The following is a 24672-nucleotide window of genomic DNA, read 5'->3' as shown; positions in this document are numbered from 1 at the left end:
GGAGGTATTGGAGGATGTCTTCACAGAGGGGTGAGGCAGCCCTACACTGCCTTCCCCAGAGGCCAAGAACCAGCCAGAGCAGTGAGAATCAGGGCTGAACTAACTCCAGGTTCTGCCAAGAACATGGCTGTGCCTTAGTTCTGATATCCTCCTGTTTCCAGAAATCAGACAGAACAACAGAGAGAATAGGAAAAAATAAAACAGAAACTACACTTCCACCAAAACTCAGAAAGAGGAAAGAGACACAAAGTCCAGGCCACTGAACAAGTTCTGCCAGTTTACAGGGTGGGTGGGGAATACGGCTTTGAGCACAGAGGTCTCAGGACCCAGCCTCCTCAGAGGAGCCGTCAGCAGCGCTGGTGTCTGGGGCACAGGAAGGAGGATGGGGGCCAGGAGGGCAGACCTCACCAGCCCCTCTCCTCTAGGAAACCCAAGAGGAAGGTCTGGCATCCTGGGGCAGAGGCCCCCAGGGCAGAAATCAGGGGAGCCAGGGCAGGTGGCCTCCTGAACCAGCCTGGGCTTGGAGAAACAGGAGTCCACGGCTGCACAGAGAGGTGCCCGCAGCTGCCTTGGGGTGCCACAAAGCCCCTTTGGTAGCCCTGGGAGGTGCAGCTCAGGCAAATTTGAACAAACACAATACGTGGCTTTGCTACAGACAAGAAATGAAACCGACATCCTAGTGAGAATACCCAAATCTCCAACCTGTGATGGACGTCAGCTTGGAAGAGTCCACGGAGCTGAAACCAAGACCTCAGGGGGAGGACAGGACATGAAAGTGCACAAAATGAGAACTGGCAGGACACGGGAGTGACAAGAAGCCAAGAGAGAGGCAAGACACAGAAAGCACAGCACACACAAAGGATGGAAACAAGAAAAGCAGACAACATAGAGAAGGAAAGACCTTTAGAAAAGTTCAGAGAGCAATGAAGAGACAAGAAGATGATAGGTGGAAGGAAACTAGCACGCACCTCGCTGGAATCCTGGAAGAAGAAAACCAGAATAGCTGCACCTAACAAATGTTTTAAATTCATTTCAAGAAAACTTCTTAGAAATAATACAAGACCACAATAGATGCATTCAGAATGCCCTGAGCATCAGGGAGAACTGACCCACAATGCTCAGCACCAAGACACAGCCCAGTAAATTTAGCACAGGTACTCAGGACAGCACAACACACCAATGCCCCATCCTCCAGACAGTGCAGGACAGACCTGAAAGATGCTTAAGGAAAGAAAGTAAAGCCAGCAACGTCACCTGCAAACCGTCCTCCATGTTCTAAACAAGCAATAATTCAGATCGTGGTCCACAGAAAGGCTGTAGTGAACCAAAGGGAAATCAAAGCAGGAAGGCAGGGCAGGATGGCTGGTGGTGACAGAAATCAGGCTGGGGACTGGGATGGCACAGCAGAGCATCAAGGCTGTCTGCTGGACCAGGGAGAAACCGTGCGTGCACAGGGAAGGGAGATGGTGAGGTGGAAATGAGCACAGGCCCCCAGCTACCTGCCTGGTAGAATAGCTGCACTCACGGGACGCCACGGAAAGCAGGCCCAGAAGTGGCAGGTCCTGGGAAGTACACAAGACCGTGCAGAGACTAGGACTGCAGGGGGTGGGGGGTAGCTGGCGCATGGGAGGATGTTCTTGAAAGGAGCTTTGCATCTTGAAAAGAATATTTGTGGTTCCTTTGGTTTTCAAAATGAATAGTCACAGCATTAAATTACAAAATTTTAAAATATAAGTTTTTCCTTAAGGCTTTGTTATATTTATAAATCTAAAAAATATTCATATTTACTTTTGGGGGTCTTTGATTCATGTTTGCTCTCATAATTGAATGCTGTCTGAACAATTTAAGGTACGTGTATAAATTTAACACATTCTATTTCATTGTTTTAAGTGCACTTTAAGTGTCTCTAATAAGTAAAATCTTTCCAAATAAGACAAGTCTAATGACAAACAACTAAATTTGAACTAAAAACTAAAGTAAACATATAGCCCAGACTTTGAGTCCCATGACGCCACAGAGGACCCACTAGAACTGTGCAGGGCTGCAGCCAGGGCCCTGTGGCCCCCAGGGACACTCACGGTTGTACAGCGTGATGATGTGCAGGCAGTTCAGCAGCTGCCGCTTGTACTCATGGATCCTCTTCACATGCACATCAAACATGGAGGAGGGGTTGATTTTCACCTTGTATTCCTTCTCCAGGAATGCAGAGAACTTCAGCTTGTTTTCCTGGGGAGAAAGGACAAAGATGGTCGAACCCCACAAGTCCCCAAGGTCTGACTAGGCTCCAGCTTTCCACTCAGAGCCAAGGGGACATCTCTGTCCCTCCACAAGCCACGCAGCAAGGTGGGGACTCTTAGAGGCCACAGCTGAGGGTGGAGACATTTTGAGGAAGGGAGGATGGGGGAATGGGGTGCTGAAGGTGGGCACACTCCAAGAGTCGCAGAAATAAACAGAAAACTAGACCAAAAGGCAAACCTGCGAAAGGATAAGAAAAGCAGAATAAAAGGGAGTCATGAGTGTGGTATAAAGGACACAAATGGGACAGTCAGTGGGGAGGAGACTCAGGATGAAGGACTATTTCAGGGCCCTAAGACCATGCGGCAGCCCAGCAGAGACACAGGCTCATGAGGGACTGAGTTCTCCATCAAGGCTGCCACCTGTCAGGTTTAGAGGGCTCCAGTGGCCCCGGCCTGTCTGGTTGTGAGGCTGGCTGCCCTGGGGAGAGGCTCTCATGCAGCCAAGCAGCACACCCGTGCATAGACGCCAGGACCAGATAGACTTTTGGAGCACCTCCCAGGAATGAGCTCTTCCTGCAGAACTTGGGGCCATGGCATGCCCAGGCTGCTCTGGGGTCTGCACCCATCTGCCTGCCTACTCCATGACCTGAGGGCTGAATGGGATGGATGGACTTGGCAGTCACTGGACCAGATACCTGGAACACGCAGGAATGCCGCCCCATGCTGGGCCTACCTGCTTGACCTTGGCCACGTCCCTGATGAGTGCCTCATCGTTGACCAATGGCAGCAGCTTCTTCAGTTGGCTCAAGTCAGTCAGGAAACCCTCCCCGATTTTCTGGAGAATCATAAAGGGACACATGCTTGGGGTGCCTGGGTGGCTCAGTCAGTTAAGAGGCCACCTTCAGCTCGGGTCATGATCTTGCAGTTTGTGAGTTTGAGCCTGGCGTTGGGCTCTGTGCTGACAGCTCAGAGCCTGGAGCCTGCTTCTGATTCTGTGTCTCCCTCTTTCTGCCCCTCCCCTACTCAGACTCTGTCTCTCTCAAAAATAAATAAAACATTAAAAAAAATTTTTCTTTAATTAAAAAAAAAAAAGGGGATACATGCCTTCTGCCTATTGTAGGACCTGTCCTCCTGAAGACTGTCCTCCATTTTGTCATCCCCACCTCTGCTTTCCTCCCTGGATCTGCTCTGGCTTGGCTCCAGGCCAGCTTTTCTCTCACAGCCCAGCTCTGGGGAAATACCCCCACACTGTGGCCTTGACCACCACGGGCAGCCCCACCCCAGCCTCCCTCTCAGTCCCTGGGCTTGCTCCTGACATTATGTCCCAATCTGGTCAAGCTCAAACATCCACAACAATCCCACGAGCTTCCCTTGTCCCCTTTACAGAAAGGCCCCAAACCTGGGGGCCAACCGTGGCCCAGCGGCTCCTCCTGGCCTGGGCCCTGTCTGCCATCCATCCCCAAGGCTCTGCACCTGCCAAGTCTGTGAAATAATAGAGCACCTTCCAGTCACTTCCTGGCCCTGAACTCTCTGCACTACAGCAGCGTGGTCAGTCCAAATGTACCTCTCATCAAGTACCCCGCTAAGTCTCCCTGCTGCTAATGTAGGATCAAGAGGAAAACTCCTAGCCTGCAAATGCCCTGGCCACTTCCGAGGCCTGTCCTCCCTCTGCCCGCCTCGCCAGGCACTGAGCCTCACTGGCCTTCCAGCTCCTGGGTGGGCCACGTCCCTCCACCACAGGGCCTTGGAACAGAGATTCACTGCTCCCAACTCCCTCCTTTTAGCCCTTTGGATCTGTCTTGCCCTCCCTTTTCCAGGGATGCCTTCCCTGACACACGCAGCCCAGGCAGGCAATGTCCCCACCACAGACTCTCAGCGGGCACCACCCTACAGCCACCTACTGCATTCTCAAGGCTAGCTGTCACCTGGTGTGCACAAGCACATGAACAATCAGTAACCACCACATCTCTGCCTCCCAAAACCTCTTCAGTGGGCCTGTGGCTGCTGCTCAACCAGGTGATCCCACCCCAGCCCCTCTTGAAGCCCAGGACCTCACTTCTGAACTCCTGCACAGGCCTCTGGGGCCATTGACTGACTGCCCAGCCCAGCCTAGCACTCCCACATCTGGGTGGCAGCAGGACCCCACCTGGGGTCCCTGGCCAGGAGCCACCACTGGTCAACACACTGGTGATGGGCCTGAGGGCCTTGGGCAACAGATGAGGTGTTAACTGTGCTCACAGCTCTCCAGGGACTCAAAGGCAGCTGGTCTCACCTCCACAATGGTGTCGGCTAGCCCCGGATTACACAGGAGCAGCCACCTTCGGGGTGTGATGCCATTTGTCTTATTCTGGAACTTCTCTGGCTCGAGCTCATAAAAATCCTTAAAGCTAAAACACAGGAAACAGACAAATGTCACAACAAACAAGGTGAGCAAGAGAACATTCAGAAATCCCACTGGAAGATCACTAAGCTCAGTTTTTTTTGTTGTTTTCTAAGGAGCACAGAGCAGTCAGCCTTGCTGCCCTCTTTTGAGAACAGTAAGCATGGAGCACATGCTTTTCAAAGCACTGCACATTTAGTCACATAGCAATAACCACACAGGTAATGGAACCTGGCCATCTTCCACAGTGAATGTGACATTGAAGAGGGTAGGGGCTATCATAGAGCTTGAGAACCAGGGTTTAGTTTCCTCATCTGTAAAATGGAGACACACCTCTCTGAGAGGCTTGCTGTGAGGATCTAAAGACTATAACACATGAAGCCCTTGGGCTGGTACCAGGAACACAGAAGCCTCCACACAGACAGACCTGGTCTGGGGTCTACCTGGTGCTCACGGAGGTACTCTATATACATCTGGGTCAAGGATGGCAGGAAGGAGTTTCAAAATCATGTCCCACCAAAAGAGGGAGGGAAAACACTGGGAGATCTGATCTAAGAATTCTTCCTTCCTCTTGCTGACGAGCCCTGACTCCTCCTGCCCTGGGACACTCTTGAGCAGGGCACTCCTGGCACCTGGCCAGCAGCAGATGGCTCCAAGACAGAGCATCTGTCTGGACAGACAGAGGACACAGAAAAGAGGAGGTGGCATTGGTGATAACTCAAAGGCTCAACGCCCTAACATTGCCCACGGTGTCCTCAGCCACTGAATAACATGCCCTGGGCAGTTCAGACAGTACCTGTGAGGGCAGGAGAGCAAGTGTGGAGCCTGGGCAACATGCCCCAGCCACTGTGTGTATGGCTGCCAACAGTGCCCAGAGGCGAGTCTAGGGTCAAGAAGAAGGTACACCCAGGTCAGCGCAAATGCTGGCTCCACTCACACTGACTGCTTCACGATCTCTGAGTGAATCCTCGCCACGCCGTTGACAGCGTGGGACCCGATCACACACAGGTGGGCCATGTTAATCCGCTTGCAGTCCCCTTCCTCGATCACAGACATCCTCCGCAGGCGGTCCACATCCCCAGGGAACAGGGAAGCCACGTGCTGTAGCCAAGTCAGAGAGCAGAAGGTGAGCAAGTGGTGAACAGGAAGCCCAGGGGCCCCCATGGGATGTTCTGCCTCCTCCAAGAAAATCCCAAGGTTGCTGCACCCCAGATATGCATTCAAACTCCCTGGATGCACCTCTGAGAGCCCCGGGCATAGCAGGAAGCTCCTCCACACTGCTGCAGCCCAGGGAAAGGCGTGACTGGCCGGAGGACTCGACAGAGCTATTCTGTGGGAGGTGACAGGAGGACCGTGGTGCTAAGATGTGCCATGTGACTTAGAAGGAAAAGACGAGAGTGCTGCCCTGTTGGCCTAGGCAAGGTCTGACCAATTGGGAACGGCTACTTTTTCACCAAAAGGTTAAACAACTGAACAAGCACACCTGGATTCTAAGTTCCCCTTTCCCTGTAGCACTCTTCTCTCCATGGGTAACAGAGGAAAGACAAATGCTGCTTTATTTCCAAATCATCCAAATGCTGCTATGGTGTCTCAGGACCAAGGCCTCTGGCATTCCAGGAACAGACTCTTACATTTGAGCCCCACGTGGGAATGAGAACATTTCAAAAAGACCTAAATCCACGACTCCCACATACACAGCAGGGGTCTAGGTCTGGGGAAGAGATTTACCCAGCAACGGCCCCTGGACCCCAAAGCCCTCTGCTGGACAGAGGGCTATTCCATGCAAGAAGATACATGTCGCAGGCCAGACAATTCCACATAGAGGACAGGAGGAACCTCCACCTCTTCCAGGTGCAGGTGCAGCCCACCACCTCCATCCCCAATCACGACAGGAGGGGTGGTCATCTCGGGGGCAGCATCCCTAAAGCTCCCACCCATACCCACCCCCACCCTGCTCACATCAAGGTGCCTCTGGTTGATGGCGTAGATGATCTCCAGGTGCCGTGGCAGGAGCTTCTCAAACATGGACACAGGCCAGCGCTCCAAGGCCTCAGGTAACACAGTGTGGTTGGTGTATGCACATGTCTTCTTTGTGATTTCCCAGGCCTAGAACATTCCAGAATATTCCAAATTGTTTTGTTTAGAAACAATCTACTTTTCTACCAGATGCTCAGGGAAAAGTCCATCAAAGGTAGATGTTCGGATCCCACTTGAAAGGGGCCCAGGTGGCTACATATCTCTGCCCTCTGGGGCTATCTAGAACCTTCTCAAAACCTACAAGTGAGCCCATGCCCTTTGCCTTCCCAACGTGACCACGAACATTCTACTTCCTAACATAGTACACACAAATGAGTGATGCTTACCTCATCACCTGGCATCACTCACTTTTCTTCTGTGAACCATTTTTTGTGAACAAAACAGAGCATCAAACAATTTTCTACTTTATTTCCACCAAACTGATCTCACACCCAGTTGGAAACACTGGGAAATTGTGTGGCCTCCCTCCACTGGCCAGGGGCAGATGGGACAATGGGGGCACTGCCCAGCCCCGCCCAGGAGTGCACCCCAAACCAGAGGGGGCTCTGGGTTCTACAAAATGACATGAAAATTGTTCTAAAGTCTTATAGTTGATTTAAACTAGATCAGGAAAATCTTGCTTTACAAGCATCCAGGACCAAATAAGTTGAGTCAGAAGAACTTATAAAAAATTTAAACAATGTGTTTCTTTACACTTAATACTTCTGCGGTTCTTGCCACAATTCTAAGATGAGAAAATGTACATGAGAAGCTCTAAGACGTGTCAGAATTTTTTCCCAGTCTTCCAGAAAACTGCTCTTCTGTGCCTTTGTGCCACTGCTCCACCTATGGTGTCCTAGTCCCTTGGGAGAAACCCCAGACCTGCTCTTGGAACATCCGCCTCCTCATGGCCCTGCTTCTCAAGGACAATGTCCCTCTGTACTCCCCAGGCCACAGGGGATAGGCCTTCCTCAACATCCTAGGGCCAGCTCAGTACTCACCACTGTTGTTGGGACAGGCTGGAAGGTGAGGGGACACTGTCACCCCTATGTGCCCAGGTCTGCAGGGAACACTATCACCTTATATACCCAGTTGTGACAGGGACAGTGTCACTCCACATGCCCATCAGTGTGGGAACACAGTCACCCCATGTGCCCAGCCCTGTGCCCTTGTCTTCAGTGCTTACCTTGTCCCAGTCTACTTTCTCCACATCCACCAGTATCCGCATGAGCTCAGGGATGGCAAGGGCTGGGTGGGTGTCATTCAGCTGGATGGCAACCTGCAGTTTACACAGGGTGATCCCCCTCAATCCCCTTGCCTGCATCTTCATGGGTGCCACGGTGATCAGTGTGTGCAGAATCAGGGTTCACAGCTGCCCACCCCTGAGGAGCCTGATCCATAGGGCTGACAGCAGGGAGCTGAAATCACGCACAGATGCTGAATCTAGCCTGAAAACCAGCCAAGGAGCAAGGAGGACAACAGGGCAAGAGGGGCCACAGGGAGGGGTTGGGAAGACCCCATGGGCTGGCTCTGCAGTAGGACCCTTGGCACCCCACGGAGGCTCTTCTGCTCTCCACAGCTCCCCCTGACCCAGAATGTTCCTCTCACCGAGGATATGTTGGCTTTGTTTAAAATCACTAAACCTAGCCCATCAAATGCATCACACTTTGCCACGGGAACCTTTTACAGTGTCCCTTGCTGCTCCTAAGGACACCTAGTGTGGCCCTGGTCAGAGAGGAGGGGGCCTGGCCCCTGATGACAAGGAAATGAGGGGGGCTGCTGTTCTCTCCTCACCCATGCCCAGCCTTGAGATAGAAATCAAGCCTGGGAATGTCCTGTCCTTCTGCACAAGACCCATCAACACCCACCTTGTCTGGGAATGTCTCAAAACAGGTTCTCACTGGGTCCCGGCAGCCAAACTTGGAGGACTTAAAGCGGCGAATGATGTCCTGGAGGGTAGCAGCCACCACAAAGTACTCCTGCTTCAGGCGCAGTTCCTTCCCCTCGAAGAACTGTGGACACAGGACAGCGCTGGCACCAACAACAGCCACCAGGGCCACCACAGGTCCTCAGGGACCCCCCGATCCCCACCCCAGGGCTCAAGAAGGGCAAGAGGCTGGGAGGCCCTGCTCCAGGGACCATAGAGACTCATGTGTGCATGAGAGGATGAGAGCCCTTGAGTGTCAGCATGGTGCTGACACCTCCATCACCACCATCCCAGGGCCCAAGGTCAGGTAACCTGCAGCTCAGGGGCACAAGCAGAAGGTCTAGATGGCCTGACCTGTGTGTGATCTTCAGATAGGGAAGCAGCCAGCAAATGGTCACGGTGCCCTGTGTGAGGACACCAGGCATGCAGGTCTCGTTCCTTAACAGCCAGAGCCACTCAGAAGCACAAGCTCCAAAGTGTCAGTGTCCTAAAAATGCCTTGTACCTGAAGCTTTAGAATCTGCTTAAAATCTTGGCAGGGGAAGGGGGAATGGGGTATGTTTGGTTGTGAGCCTTTCAACACCAATTCCCTTTGCTACTAATGTGCACCTGTTACTCTGATAAAACAAAGAACACACAACCCACTAACAAAGGCAAATTCTAAGGGCTCTTGTCTGGCAACAACAAAGCCACCAGACACTAAACTCAGTAGCAATCACTGGGGACTGTGATTGTTACTTCATCTAGTGGGTGGTGGCACATAATTAAAGCTTTTCGAACCATGACTGGCGTATGTCTCAAGGCATCACTGAAAAGCGGGGACTGCTATTCCCATTTGAGAAATAGCTCATCCAACTCCTGGGGAAGTGGCATCACATGCCAGAAGAGCAGAAACTGACTGTACGTGAGGTCTGACAAGTTCTCACATCTCCCACATGTTGCTCTGCATACGGTCTTGCACAGAGTCAGCTCAGAGCCAGCCTCAGGGGCAGCCAGGTACACAGCAGTATAGACATGTGAGGCAAGGCCAAGAACCTCCTGCTGTATCCTCTTAGGGAGAGAGCAAAGGGGAGATGCTAACAGGCACACTTGGACTTGTGGGGCTTTGTCAAGCATGTGGTGCCCTCACTCCGAGGAGCCACACAGGGCTGCTGGTAGCTACTTACGTGGTCTCACCTGATGAATGGGAGGCCAGCAAATAGGTCCTTCTAGACAGCCCCAGCCCCTAGCACACTTTCCTAGCAGAAGAGAAGCAACCACATGAGATACTCACATTATCATTTGGATACAGGACTCTGGAGATGTTCTCGGCCAGGTTCCTGTCCAGGACCGCCTCGATGTAGCCTCCCACATTAACTAGGGGCAGAAACAGTGAGGTCAGAACCCACATCCCTTCCCTTGACTCCTCATGTGCCCTTTCCCTGAAGGTCCTCCCTCACTTCCCTGAACTGTGTGAGGGATGTTCCTGCACAGAAGGTGCCCCCAGAGCCATGGTTTCACTCTGCCCCAGGCCCAACCTGTATCCCCCACACATCCTGCAGAGCCCTAGGCCCCTTGGTCTTTCCTGAGGGCACAGGGTTCCACGAGCAGTGGCTTTGCTGGTGGGCTCTCCCTGGGAAGCCCTGGTGCTCTGAGGACCCTGCCCTCTGCCCTCCACATTGAGAGTCCTGTGCTTTGCACAGCAGTGATAGTGCAGACAAGACAAGAGCTTCATGGGGCGAGTTTGGGAGAAGCCATCCAACAGAAATAAGAGGGGCAGAACGCACAGTCATGGAGCTTGAAGTCATTGGGTGCCTTGGCAGACCACAGCCTCATGGTGTTGACGGTGTTGTTCCTGTAGCCCGGCACAGGGGTGTCGTACGGCATGGCCAGCACCACCTGGCCGAGAGATGGTCAGATCCAGTCAGCTAGCAACACAGTCCCCAGTCCCAGGCCTTCTCACCCCAGCAGCAGCATTCTGCTCCCCGTTGGTAGCCAAACTGCTTGCCCTCTGGCTTTTCTCCTTGTGCCCCAAATCCCTGCAACCTGCCCTGTGCCAAGCCTGCAGGCCTCCCCAACTAAGACCACCTGTGATGGCTCTGCAGTAAGGCCCTGACCACACTCCTGAGGTCATTCTGTCTTCTCTAGCTTCTCCTCCTTCCACACTGGCATTGATTTAAGAATTCTTCCCACTCAGATCTTCAAGGTGCCACTGTGTCAACCTCACTCACACTCTGTTAGCAGTCATGACTCCAGTGTCCTTGTCCTCTCTCTGCCCTCCTTCCTCTTCTCACTCGACCCACTTGTGTAGTTTCACGACCCAAACTAACTTCTCCACAGAGGACTTCTATTTCTGACTTCCATTTTCCAATGCCTGCAAAAGGCTCCTCCTGTTAGGAGACTTGACCTCTAACCCTCAGAGAAACCAAACCAGCCCACACTCCACTCACAACAGAAAATGCAGGGCCTGCTCTCTACCCACAGAACCTGCCACGCTCCTCCCACCCCCGATTCCAGTCTGTCCACAAGTATCTGCTTTACTCTTGTCAAGCACAGGAAGACACACACCAGCCTCAAGGTCACTTCCAACCCTCAGATCCTCTGATGAGGTTTCTCACATTCAGGTATGCTCACGGGGGCTCATACAAGTTCAACTATGTGGCTTTATGAGATGAAAGCGGCTCTGACAGCCAAAAGGACTGTGTTGATAGCATCACTAGAGCCTTAGAATCACTTTTCCCTTCCCCTCTACCCTCACCCCTGCTCCCTGCTCCCCTGCCCCCCAAGGCCCTATCCAAGCCAGTGACAAGCCCTACAAAGCATCCCTAACAGCCCAGGGCTGACAGAAATGCCCCAACGGTCTCTATGCCTCCCTACATACATGACACGCTCATCTTCTACAAGCACATGCAATCAGATAACTGATCTTATTCTCTCCTCTTTTGAATTAAATACAACTTATTATGGCATTTTAGGCCTCCATAACATGGCTCCAGCCAACCCTAGCCCATGCACTCCTTAAAACTTATGCTGCAGAAAATCTGGATGACTCACTTTTGCATGCTTAGGACTTCTCCAGTCTCCTGGGCTCATTGCCCCACATCTAGATGGCTGAGCCTTGCTCATTACAGCTACCCCCTCACAAAAGCTCTCCTGCTACCTCCCTCAGTCCCTTAGCTGAAACCACTCAGATGTGCACTGTCCACCATCCCAGAGCCTGGACTGGACTCTCCATGTTCTTGCCCTGGTTCCCTCATCAGTGCCTGTGCCCTGTGCTGGGACATCCATCCAGACCACCACATGCCCAGGACTCTGATAGCTCAGTAATGGTGGGCGGCACCCAGGAGACACTACTGAGGCCTGTGGTGTGTGGTGACTGTGGTGAATGTATGCATCAAGCACCTGCTGTCTAGAGATGCTGGGGACTATCCATGTCCCTCCAGAGATTAACACCCTGCCCCTGTCACAACACTGTCCTGCTAGCCATTCAATCACTGCTGGTCTGAACCCCAACACAAGCCCCTATTAAACTGCAAAGACAGCGGCTTCACTCTGAGTGTTTTCCACTGTCTGGGCAGCCCTGACAATGTGTAAGAATTGAGTGTATGAGAACAAAACCTCCCAGTCAGTCACCTTGGGTCAGGTCCTCTGGGGAAACAGCACACCTCCCACTCCCAAAGGGAATGAGGAGTGATGACAAAATGTGGCAGCCACCTCACTCAGCCCCACACTTCCCTGGGGATGCCCAGGGTGGATACCTGAGTGTCCAGCCACCTGACACCCTCAGGGGTGTGCTCCACTCTCCCGTAGAAGTGCACAGGAAGCATGTATTCGGGCCGGGCTTTCTCCCAGGGGTTGCCATAGCGCAGCCAGTCATCTGCCTCCTCCACCTGGAAAGGGGCCGGTGGTAAGGTCAGCTCTCTTGGGTGGCAGTGGGGAGACAGTCATGGGCGCAGGGCCACCCCTTTCCACTGCCCACAATGACCATGCTGTTGAGATACCGACGCCATCCAGCACTGAAATAAACTATAGCCTATTTACAAGGCAAAGATGTCCAGTTCCAGTCAAGGCCTTGTGTTTAAAAATTAACATGTCGTCCTGTTAAAGAAACAAACTCAGATAAAATTCAGAAGAATGCATTAAAGTAAAAAGACATTAAGAACAACCTGAATTCAGCAATAAAAAAGGATAAAGTTCTGCTGCGTACTACAACATGGATAAACCCTGCAAAGACGCTGAGTCGAAGAGGCCCATGTAGTGTATGGCTCCATTCATAGGAAATGTCTAGAACAGCCAAATGCACAGAGACACCAGATAGATTAATGGTTGTCAGGTGCTAGTGTGTGACGGCAAATCCATGCTGGATTTCTTTTTGGGGTGATGAAAACGTTCTGGAAATAGATAGTGGTGATGGCTGCCCAACTTTGTAAATATACTAAAAAAACACTTGATAACTAAATAAAGCTGTTATAGTAAAAAAAAAAAAAAAAAAAAAAAAAAAGAATCACTAGAAGTCCACCACTTTGAAAATGACACCACAAATTCACAGGTGCCAGGGGCCAGGCTGCCTTTGTAGCACGAATGCCTGGACACACACAACTAGAAGACATTGCTTTTGTGCTAGGCCTTCCTTGAAGCAGCCAATTTTCCAAAAACTGCACTTAGTGGTATCCAAAATCAGTAAACACACAAAAAAGAATCCCACCAATAAAACTAAAAGTAGCCCCACAGAGTCTAACAATCCTTGAGTAGAAGCATTCGGAATAAACGAATTTGGCAGGCAATGTATAAAGAATTATAAATATAAATTAAATAAGTGAGTCTTTCTTCTTCAAATTTAACAAATAACCCCAGGTATAGGCATAACTCAGAGATATTGCAGATTTGGCTCCAGACTGCCACAATAAAGCCAATTTAGCAAAAGAGAGTCAGATGAATTTTTTGGTTTCCCAGTGCATATGAAAGTTTTGTTTATGCTATACTGTAGTCTATTAAGTGTGCAACAGCATTATGTCTTAAAAAACAATGTGCCCAGGGGCACCTGGGTGGTTCAGTCAAGTTGAGCATCTGACTCTTGATCGTGGCTCAGGTCATGATCTCACAGTTGTGAGATCAAGCCCCATGTGGGGGCTCTGCGCTGGGCATGCAGCCTGCTTGGGATTCTCTCTCTCCCTCTCCCACTCATTTGTACATGCTCTCTCCCCCCCAAATTTAATTAATTAATTATTAAAAAAACAATGTACATACCTAATTTAAAAATATTGCTAAAAAATGCTAACCATCATCTGAGCTTTCAGCAAGTTTTAATCACTGATCACAGATCACCAGAACAATATAATAAAGTCTGCAACATTGTGAGAATTACCAAAATGACAAAGTGAGCAAATACTGTTGAAAATATGGGGCCAACAAACTTGCTTGATGCAGAGTTGCCACAACTTTCAATTTGTAAAATATGCATTATGTGTGAAGCGCAATAAACCCAAGTGCAACAGAATAAGGTGTGCCTGTATGTTACTTTGAGGGTTTTCAAAAATTTCTATTCGTTTGTCTTTTTTTTTTTTTTTTTAAGTAAGCCCTGTACCCAATGTGGGGCTTGAGCTCATGATCCCAAGATCAAAGAGTCGCACACTCTACCAACTGAGCCAGCCAGGTGCTCTGGGTTTTTTTCTTAATGGTTCCTACACAGAAGTAAAAGAAGAATATTTGGTTGCAGTTTTAGGGAGGTGACACAGCTGAGGTTATTGCCTCAATATGTGTCTCTCCATAGTACTTCTGGCTGGGCTTTTCTGTCTGGTGCAGGTAGCTATTCATCATGGGACCAGTCCTGCCTTTTGATCTGGTGCCATGTCTGTACATTAGTGAAATTTTCCAACACCAAAGCCTGGTCATCTCCTGTAACGTAATTCCATGAGCAGTTTGCAGAAGCAGCATCTCCTCAAGTACAAGAGGCAGGAGGGTGTCCTCTCCAGACCCCTCTCCCTGCCCCATGGCCAACAACACTGCTGTCTGACCACTGCCCACATTTAATTATGCTACAGCTAAACTCCATTAAAAACTGACTGGCTCTCATGAAAACAGGGTGAGAGGAGGGTGAGTTTATGATTCACCTATCATCCCACAACTGTCTTTAAATTGTTTTGCAAGATGGCAATAATATACAGAAATAGAACACCAGAAGAAAGAAATGTCTGTGGTCAAACAAAAAAACAACACAAAAAACCTTTCTGCCTTTAACCATAACACCAAGTAGGTAAGGAGGGGCCTCAGAGTTTCTGTCTTACAAAAGCACATTGCATCGACTGTAAGGAGCTGGAATGGGTTAAAGGACACAGGGGTACAAGGGCTGGGGTGCCTCTGACAGACACACACACATAAGGAACTGTGCATGAAACTACCTGTAATGTACCAGGAGGAAGAGTGGAGTTCTCTTTAAGGCTGGAGAGAGTACTTCTACAAATTAAGCAACAGATACAAATCTGTTTTAAGTTTTCTTTTACTGTTAGCCACACTTTTCTTTGCCAACTTTTTATTATGAGTGCTTTCAAACATAAAGAAGTGTTAAAAGAATTGGCAGTGAACACCCACGCACCTTCCACTTAGGTTCCATAATTGTTAACATGTTGCTATACTTGATTTATCACATATCCTCCATCCATCGACCCATTAATTTCTTGATGCATTTCAAAGTCAGTTGCAGACATCTGTACACTTCTCCACGAACACTTCAGCATGCACCTCATTAAGTACAGTTCACCCTGTGTTTATTTTTTAGGTTAATATATAGATAGCAAAATGTGTAAACCTTAAGGATACTCTTGAGGAGTTCTGTCAATTGCACGTACCTGTGACCCAGCCTCATCAAGATACAGGAGCTTTCCATCACCCCAGGCATCCATCTGTTTATATTCTATACTATTCTCCTGTTACAAACCTTTAATCCCAACCACAGCCCTGCTTTGTCTGTCATTTTTAGGAGCCAAATTATATCACATAAACTATTTTCTAATCAAGTGGAATAGCCATACCTTCGATTTTAAAGTCTTTTTTTTTTTAAGTTTATTTATTTATTTTGAGAGAGAGAGAGAGACAGCATGCACATGAATGCATGGGCAGGGGAGGGGCAGAGAGAGGGAGAGAGAGAATCCCAAGCAGGCTCTGCGCTGTCGGCACAGAGCCCCACTTGGGGCTTGAACTCACAAACTGTGAGATCATGACCTGAGCCAAAACCAAGAGCTGGATGCTTAACAAACTGAGCCACACAGGTGCCCCCATTTTAAAGTTTTGAATGAGGGGAAATGACCCTCTTGCCCAGTGTAGGACATTGAGGTTGCACTGTGAGGTTATATTCTTTCCACCAATGTGTTCTTGGCCACCTCACTTAGCTATGGTTTGATATTTCAGGATCTAAGCCCACTCTTCCTCAAGGCACTTTGCTTTGCAGAGGCTGGCACAGGACACAGTCCCCTCAGTGGTGTCGGGGAGTGAAGGCAGAAGGTGGGAACAAAACCTACAATAACTCTTCTTCTAACTACTCCAGGTCAATTGTCCCACTGAGGGTAAACCAGAGAGGGCCACCTCTGTTCCATGCTGAGGTACAACAGGGAACCAGCAGGCAGCACCTGGCAATACCTATAAGGCCAGTTAGGCCCTGGGTCCCACCCAGCAGGCTTCCCAGGCTCACACAGAAGCTGTATGTGATGAGCTCACACAGAAGATGGGCCTCTGGCAGCCCACATAGAGCTCTAAGGGAAGCACGAAGCTCACAGGATACCCCCGACCTATCCCACCTCTGCCTTGCCCAGGACGGGCAGACAATCTCTCCAGGAAGGAATTTAGCATATAAAAAACTGAACTGAAAGTACCTGTTTGTTTTCTTCTGCACATGAGAGGTGGAAACAAGTGAAAGAACCGAGTTTCACCCACCTGCCAGCCATTGACAATCTTCTGGTTAAAAATCCCAAACTCATAGCGGATTCCATAGCCATATGCTGCCAGGCCCAACGTGGCCATTGAGTCAAGGAAGCAGGCTGAAAATTCCAAACACAAAGAACTTCTTGGAATCAAAGATAATTAGCAGTTTTGAGGCCCACTGGAAGCAAGGCCCAGACACCCATGTTAAGTAGGTACTGGGACACTGGCCTCTGGATGCCAGACAGCGATTCAGTGGTAACCTGTCAGCTTCAGATTTCATGAAAGTAAAACTGAGCCCTCCCTCAATCCCTTCACTTTGAGAGCCATGGTCTGGGCCAAGAGGGTGTTAGTGTGGGGGCTGTGGGGAGATGGGAAGGGCAGAAGTGAAGAACCCCAGAGAGTCTCATCTAACTGGGCACACCTTTCAACACAAAGTCCCCTCACTGCTAGCTTTGTCTTAGAGACCTCATACAGGCTGAAGGCCTCCCCACCCCTGCACCTTCTACTTGTCCATGCTGTTTGGACAGTGGGATAACACCACGAACTAGCTCTACATGTTAGTGAAGGAGGCACGGGGAGGGGGCTGGGAATGGACATTTTACCATAAAAGAACTCAAATACCCAAGGCCCCCGGAACGTGGCTGGATCAGCACATCAACCTAATAAGCCTTTGTTCCAATGAAAATGTCTTGAAAAAGACCAGTGTTTTAAATAAAGATCCAGAAGGCAGTCTGATTAAACTTCTGGATTAAAAAGGAAAAAAAGTCCACAAGAAACATCAGTAAATAAAATACTTGCTCAATTCACCAAGTATGCCCAGACCCCTGTTACTAGACCCTGTGCTGAGGGTTAGGAATAAGAGGATCCACAAATGTAAGATCTGGAATCTTGTTCTGAAGAAAGCATTCTCTCAGGAGGGCCACAGGACACATCAAGTTACAGCAGGCTGGGGGCTACCCACATCTGCACAGGTAAGAGGAGTCCATGGAAACAGGGCCCCAGAGGAGGTCACACCAGTCCATGGGCAAGGCCAGTGGCACCGCACAAGTGGCAGGAAAGGTGACTAGGAAGGCAATAGGAACCAGACTATGGAAGGCCTGCAGATGCCCTGAACCCTTGAAGGGAGCAGATTGTGTTACAGCAGGGATGGGACTGTCCTGCCTGACAGTCATCAGCCTTAGGGTAGGAGGGGAGTTTAGGCAGCTACCTGAGCTGTGAAGGAGACAGAAGGGTCTGGAGCCTCCTGGAGCTTGGAGAAACAGGTGCTGTTTTTACTGACTGGGAAGATGGCTATAATCAACAGAATGCTATTGAGGGTAAAGGGAGCCGCAGGGGACTGATGACCCAGGAGCTCCCTCAGGGCTACGCGCTGCCCTCTGGCTGTGATGCCATGATCGGGTCTGTGTGGAAAGTAAGCTACAGCTTATTGTCTGGGATGATTTCACTGCCATAAACTAAGACAGAGCCCTGCATCTGAGAGCAGTAGGTGACACACAAGCTTTTCACATCAACAGGTGGAGGTGGGGCAGGCCTTGCAAACTGTTTCTTTATATAAATCCATGTATTGTTTTGTTTGGGAGAAATATATGCTGCATTTATAATTTCTGAAGAATTTAACTTAACATTTGAAAACAAAGGCACATGCACAAGCTCAATAAACTTTAGGGTGTTTGATCCCTTTAGAAAATGACAACTCCCCAGAGGGGCAGTAATGCAAAGTGGTAGGGGCCTGAGCCCACCCTCCCATATCCCCCACACACAAGGGCAGCACAAAACTTATTTCTGTTCCAGAAACATTGTGCCCAAGAGCCTTGAAGCACACAGCAAAATCAAATCTCACTGTGACAGCTATTTCCACTTCTAAGTTCTGTTTTTTTTTTTTTAAGTTTACTTACTTTTTTTTTTAGTAATCTCTACACCCAACGTGGGACTCAAACTCACAACCCTGAGATTAAGAGTGGCTTGCTCTTCTGACTTAGACAGTCAGGTGCCCCTCCACTTCTAAGTTCTTCATTCAGCTCCCTCTGCCCTAAAAAAGCTACTAAAAAAACCCCAAAAAAACAAAACAAAACAAACACCTCAAACAGGAAAAACAAGGCTGGATATACTGTCAAACAGAATGGCCCAAGGGAGCAATATCCTGAAAGGAATGACTCTGCTATTTCCAGGCAATCTGTTTACTACACTAAAGCAGGAATAGCATACCTACATTCATAAATCATTGTGTGTGTGTATGTGTGTACATGTGTATGTGAATGTATGTGTGTGCACACATGCATATATGTGTGCATGTATGTGTCTATCCATCTTTCTCCCAATTACTGACTGCGGAAAGTGGTCAGTATACTGGAAACCCCCTCCCAGGGCCAGCTACCCAAAAACCAGCAACCCTGGTTTTCATGATAATTAGGAAGTATCCCTTGTATAAAGGAAAAACATAATATTTTGCATTTTTTTCGATGTGGATGAAACACACTCTTCCATCCACTCAGAGGGGCCAATCTACACTGACAGACTGCTGTTCAGAGCACGGCTGACCTCTGCCTCGCCATGTGAGCAGTGGCCAGGGCATTACACCAGGAGAGACTGTGCACCAGCCAGGTGCCGGGTTTACCTGCCAGCCTCCCCAGGCCTCCATTGCCAAGGCCGGCGTCCTCTTCTATTTCCTCCAGTTCTTCCAAGTCCAGCCCTAGCTGTGAATAAAAACAAGGGCAACGTTTTAGTATTACTTAGTGTCTATCTTCCTCACACAACAGGAGGAAAGATATTAAATCTTGTGAGTTTCTATCAATCAAAGGTTAAAAAAGTCTGCTTTTAGACTTGAAAATCCAATGTTAAAATCTGGTATTTATGAAAATGAAAGTTTCCAGGTATCTTAAAAGCTGCCAAACTACTTGAGAATTAATAATCAGGGGAGCCTGGGTAGTTCAGTTGGTTAAGCCTCCCATTCTTGGCTTCGGCTCAGGTCATGATCTCACAGTTCGTGAGTTCAAGCCCTGTGTCTGGCTCCGAGCTGACAGCATGGAGACTGCTTGGGATTCTCTCTCTCTCCCTTGCTCTCTGACCCTCCCCCACCTCTCAAATTAAATAAACTTAAAAAAAATAAAGAATAAATAATCCAAATGAGACATGTTTAACATCCAAAGATATTGCCAGGTTATTAACCTACGTATAGTGAACAGATTATAACATGTAGCCTAACACCAAAATTAGTGGTTTCAATAATTCTTTAATTGTATATGGTTTAATGATATTTATGTAACTTATTTATTTATTTACTAATTATTTAACTGCTTAGATTTATTATTCGCCTCTTGGATGTGGCCTCTTCTCTAGCTGTGAAGAATCTGTTCTGCCAGTCTTCAGGTCGTTTTCTGGGTTATTTATGCTGATGTGGTTATTAGGTAGGTGTGTCTTTGGGATGACGTGAGCCTAGGCTCCTCCTACTCTGCCATCTTCTTCGGATGTCCTATGTGACATCTTTTTCAACCAACACCTAAAACTACCTTTCCTGTGGCATCCCAACTACATTTGTGCAATCTTGTGAAATATGTATACAATGTTAAAAATCAGAAAGAAAGTAACAAAGTCACAACTTCTTCACCTGACTTGAAACCTTTCCAGAATGCATACCTGAAGGCTTTGCCTATCAGTTATGATAGATGGATAATTGTTCCATTAATCTGGCTTTAGTGTGTTAAACTTCACAAATGGCTCTCATTAATTATCTTGATGAGTGGTTTTTAAACTTTTTGGTTTCAGGAAGACCCCCCAAGAGCTATTCTTTATTGAAATTATATCTATCAATATTTATCAAGTTAAAAATTTAAAACAGATCAATGTTTTTTAAGCCTATATGAATTCATTTTAAAATAATAAACCCATTAACATTAACATAAACAACATAGTTTAATCAAATATACAGTTTTAAAATGAAAACAATTTACTGAGAAGAGTAGCAGTGTTTTACATTTCTACAAATATCTTTCTTTAATAACTGTCTCTCTTAGCATTCAATCTGTTGAGGTATCACACGGATATCTCTGGAAAGCTTCACCATATACCTGTGACAGAGTAAGAATAAACAGTTCCGATCTAGCAGACCCACTGAAAGGTCTTGGGGCCCCTGGGGTCTCCGGACTATAGGATCCGATAAATTACAAAGGGTAGAAGCAAAGTTGTAAGGACATAAAAACATCAAAGTCATAAAGAAACAGTTTAGTGTCTATTAAGTAAATTGAACAGCATTAACACAAACTGTGATCTGATTCAGAGTAAGATTTCAAAATATTGACTTAATTCCCACAGCAATTTCAAGGAGTGTGTTCCACCAAAGATATTTTGGATATGCAGGGGAGGCAGAATTTACCCAGTAATATACACTGGCTCCAAATTAAGCAACACATTTAACTACATTTTCCAGATTTATCTGACTGTGAAACCTCTTATTCACAAAACACCTACTAAAGTCAGAGACCAGCATACCACATAAAGGCAGGCTATGTGGGAGGAAAGATGTTTTGTTCTTTTATGTTTTTACCCTTGAATGTTGTAGGTACATCTCAGTCTAGTAAGGCAAATTTTGCCATGAGTTTGAAAGTATTCAAAAGAGGCACAAATAGTAGCTAATTGACAGAAAGTAAAATCTTGCTCAAGTGGGTTTCAGAACCGAAGACAGAAAAAGCATGATAAAGCATCTTTAACCTTTTTAATTGAGATATAATTCACATACCCTATAAAATTCACCATTTGAAGAGAATAATTCAATGGTTTTCAGCATATTTACAAAGTTATGCAACCACCACTAATTCCAGAACTTCACCATTCCAAAAACAAACCCGATATTCACTGGCAATCACTCCCAGTTTCCCTATTCCAGACCTTGGCAATCACTTTTCTACTTTCTGTCTCTATAGATTTGCCTATTCTGGTCATTTCATTTAAATGGAAACAAACCACATATGGCCTTTTGTATCTGGCTTCTTTCAATTAGAATAATGTTTTCAGGGTTGATCCATGTTGGAGCATGTATCAGTACTGTTTATCACTGAGTACCTTTCCACTGGATGACTACTCCACATTTTGTGTATGCATTTATCACATAAATGGATATTTAGGCCGGTTCCACTGGTTATTATGAATAATGCCGCTATGAACATTCAAGTACAATTTTATGGGTAGACATATGTTTTCATTTTTCTTGGAAATAAACCTGGGAGTGAAATGGTTAGGTTACATGGTAAATTCTATGCTTAACTTTTTGAGTAACTTCCAAACTATTTTCCAAAGTGATTCTACCATTTTACTGTCTCCCAGCAGTATATGAAGGTTCCAGTTTCTCCATGTCCTAGCCAACACTTGTTCTCTGTCTTTACAAGCACAGCCACTCCAGTGGGTGCAAAGTGGTATCTCATGGTTTTTATTTACATTTCCTGACGACTACTAATGCTGATTATCTTTTCACATGCTTTTTGACCATTTGTATACCTTCTTTGGGAAAATGTCTGTTCAAGTCCTTTGCCTATTTTTAAATTGGGTTATCTGTCTCTTTGTTATTGAGTTGTAAGAGTTGTTAATACATTCTGAATACTAGACCCTGATCAGATTTATGATTTACAAATATTTTCTCCCATTTTGCCTTTTCACTTTCTTCATAATGTCCTTTGATGACACAAGTTTTAACTCTCATCCAATTTATCTATTTTTCTTTTTATTGGTTGTGCTTTTGATGTCATTTCTAAGAATCTATTGCTAAATCATGAAGATTTGCCTATATACTTCTAAGGGTGTTATGGTTTTAGCTCTTACATTTAGGTCTTTGATCCATTTTGACTTAATTTTTATATGGAGTATCAGGTAGGGATCCAGCTTCATTCATTTGGATGTGGACATCCAACTGTTCTAGCAGTATTTATCAAAAATAATATTTTTTCTCTATTGAGTTATTTTGGTACACTTTCTTAAAAAAAAAAAGCAATTTGACTATACAGGCCACCAAAAGCACAGGTGACAAAAACAAAAACAAAACAAAAAAAACTGGACTTCATGAAAGTTAAAACTTTTCTGCATCAAAGGACACTGTCAACAAAGTGAAAAGACAACCTGAGAAAAAATATTAGCAATGCTAATCACATATCTGACAGGGGATTAATATCCAGAATAGAGAATTCCCAAAACTCAACAATAACAATAAAAACAAACAACTCAATTCAGAAACGGGCAAAGGACTTAAACAGACATTTCTCCAGAGAAGATATTTAGATGGCCAGCCAATAAGCACATGAAAAGATGCTCAACATCACTCATCATTAGGGAAATAATGGGTTTTTTTCTTTGTCTTTAAATTTTAGTTAGTTAACATACAGCACAATATTGGTTTCAGGAGTACAATTCAGTGATTCATCACTTACATACAACACAGTAGGGAAATAACGTTAATTAAAACCACAAGAGATACTATCTCCCATATATTAGAATGGCTACTATCAAAAAAAAAAAAAAAAAAGGGAAAATAACAAGTGTTCAAGTGTTGGTGAGGATGTGAAAGAACTGGAACTCTTGTGCACTGCTGGTGGGAAAGTAAAATGGTTTCACCACTGTGGGAAACAGTATGATGGTCCCTCAAAAAGTTAAACATAGAATTACCATATGATCCAGAAATTCCACTTCTAGGTATATACCAAAAAGAATTGAAAGTAGGGTCTTGAAGAGATATTCGTACATTCATGTTCATAAAAGTATTATTCACAGTAGCTAAAAGGCAAAGCAATCCAAGTGTCTATAGACCAATGAATGGATGAACAAAATGTAGTACATACATACAATGGAATATTATTTGTAGATCCTTAAAAAGGAGATTCTGACATATGCTCCAACATGGATGAATCTTGAAGATATTAAGCCAGTCATAAAAAGACAAATATTGTATGATTTCGCTTATATGAAGTACCTAGAATATCAAATTCATAGAAACAGAAAGTAGAATGGTAGTTGTCAGCAGCGTGGAGGAGAGAATGGGGAGTTAGTGTTTAATGGATATAGAGGTTCAGTTTTGTAAGATGGAAAGAGTTCTAGAGATGGATGGTGGTAATCATGGCACAGTATGAATGCAATTTATATTATGTGTATTTTACCACAATTTCAAAATAATTGGGGGAAAATCAGTTGGCTATAAATGTGAGGGTTTATTTCTGGACTCTCAATTCTATTCCATTGTTCTATATGTCTATCCTTACGCCAGTACCACACTGTCTTGATCACTGTAGCTTCATAGTGAGTTTTGAAATTTGGAAGTGTGAGTCCTTCACACTTTGTTCTTCTTTCAAAAAAAAAAGTTTATTTATTTATTTTGAGAAATAGAGCATGCGTGGGAGGGGCACAGAGAGAGGGAAAGAGAGAATCCCAAGCAGGCTCCACACTGTTCTTTTTCAAGCATGTTTTAATGATTTCTGGTCTGGGGGCACCTGGATGGCTCTGTCAGTTAAGTGTCTGACTCTTGATTTTGGCCCAGAGATCTCACAATCATGAGATCAAGCCCTGCTTTGGGCTCTGTGCTGAGTGTGAGCCTGCTTGGGATTCTCCTTCTGCCCCTTCCCCACTCACCTGCTCTCTATAAATACATAATACATACATACATACATACATACATACATACATTCATACATACATACATACATACATACATACATACATACTGATTTCTGGTCTGTGCATTTCCATCTGGATTTTAGGATCAGTTTGTCAATCTCTGCAAAGAAGACAACTGGAACTTTAGTGGGGGATTGCAATAAGTCTGTAGATCAATTTGGGGAGTACTGCCATCTTAAGATTCCAAGTCATGGATGGACATGAAATGTCTTTTCATTTTTAGGTCTCCTTTTATTTCTTTCAACAATGTTTTATAATTTTTAGAACATAACTCTGCATCTCTTTTGGAAATTAATTCCTAAGTATTTCATTATTTTTGATGCTATTTTAAGTGGAATAATTTTCTTAATTTCATTTTCAGATCATTCATTGCAGTTACATAAAAATTCGGTTGATTTCTGCATATTGATCTTATATCTATAAATTTGCCGAACTCATTCAGTTGTACTAATATATTTTTGTTTCATCTGCTCAAAGAGATACCTTTCCTTCTTCCTTTCCAATCTAGATGCCTCTTATTTTGTTTTCTTTTGTAAATACCCCAGCTAGACCTGTCAGTATTATGTTGAGTAG

At 46.3% G+C, this 24672-nt stretch overlaps 1 protein-coding gene across 2 annotated transcripts in view; it reads right to left on the bottom strand.

Moving 5' to 3' along the window:
- PYGB (glycogen phosphorylase B) overlaps positions 1-24672 on the bottom strand; it is a 58342-nt gene that overhangs the window by 10119 nt on the left and 23551 nt on the right. For both annotated transcript variants that reach the window (XM_042981019.1, XM_042981018.1), the window contains exons 3-14: positions 19067-19145; positions 16465-16568; positions 12297-12428; positions 10326-10437; positions 9833-9915; positions 8502-8645; positions 7820-7912; positions 6577-6723; positions 5555-5718; positions 4510-4624; positions 2971-3072; positions 2079-2226 (exon numbers count right to left, since the gene is read on the bottom strand). In XM_042981019.1, coding sequence (XP_042836953.1) covers positions 2079-2226; positions 2971-3072; positions 4510-4624; positions 5555-5718; positions 6577-6723; positions 7820-7912; positions 8502-8645; positions 9833-9915; positions 10326-10437; positions 12297-12428; positions 16465-16568; positions 19067-19145 — 1423 coding nt within the window. The remainder of the gene's footprint in view (positions 1-2078; positions 2227-2970; positions 3073-4509; positions 4625-5554; positions 5719-6576; positions 6724-7819; positions 7913-8501; positions 8646-9832; positions 9916-10325; positions 10438-12296; positions 12429-16464; positions 16569-19066; positions 19146-24672) is intronic.

This window comes from Panthera tigris, chromosome A3 (assembly GCF_018350195.1).
Source record: "Panthera tigris isolate Pti1 chromosome A3, P.tigris_Pti1_mat1.1, whole genome shotgun sequence".
NCBI lineage: Eukaryota > Metazoa > Chordata > Mammalia > Carnivora > Felidae > Panthera > Panthera tigris.
Note: the sequence above shows the minus strand (reverse complement) of the source record. Positions and strands in the feature narration are given on the sequence as shown.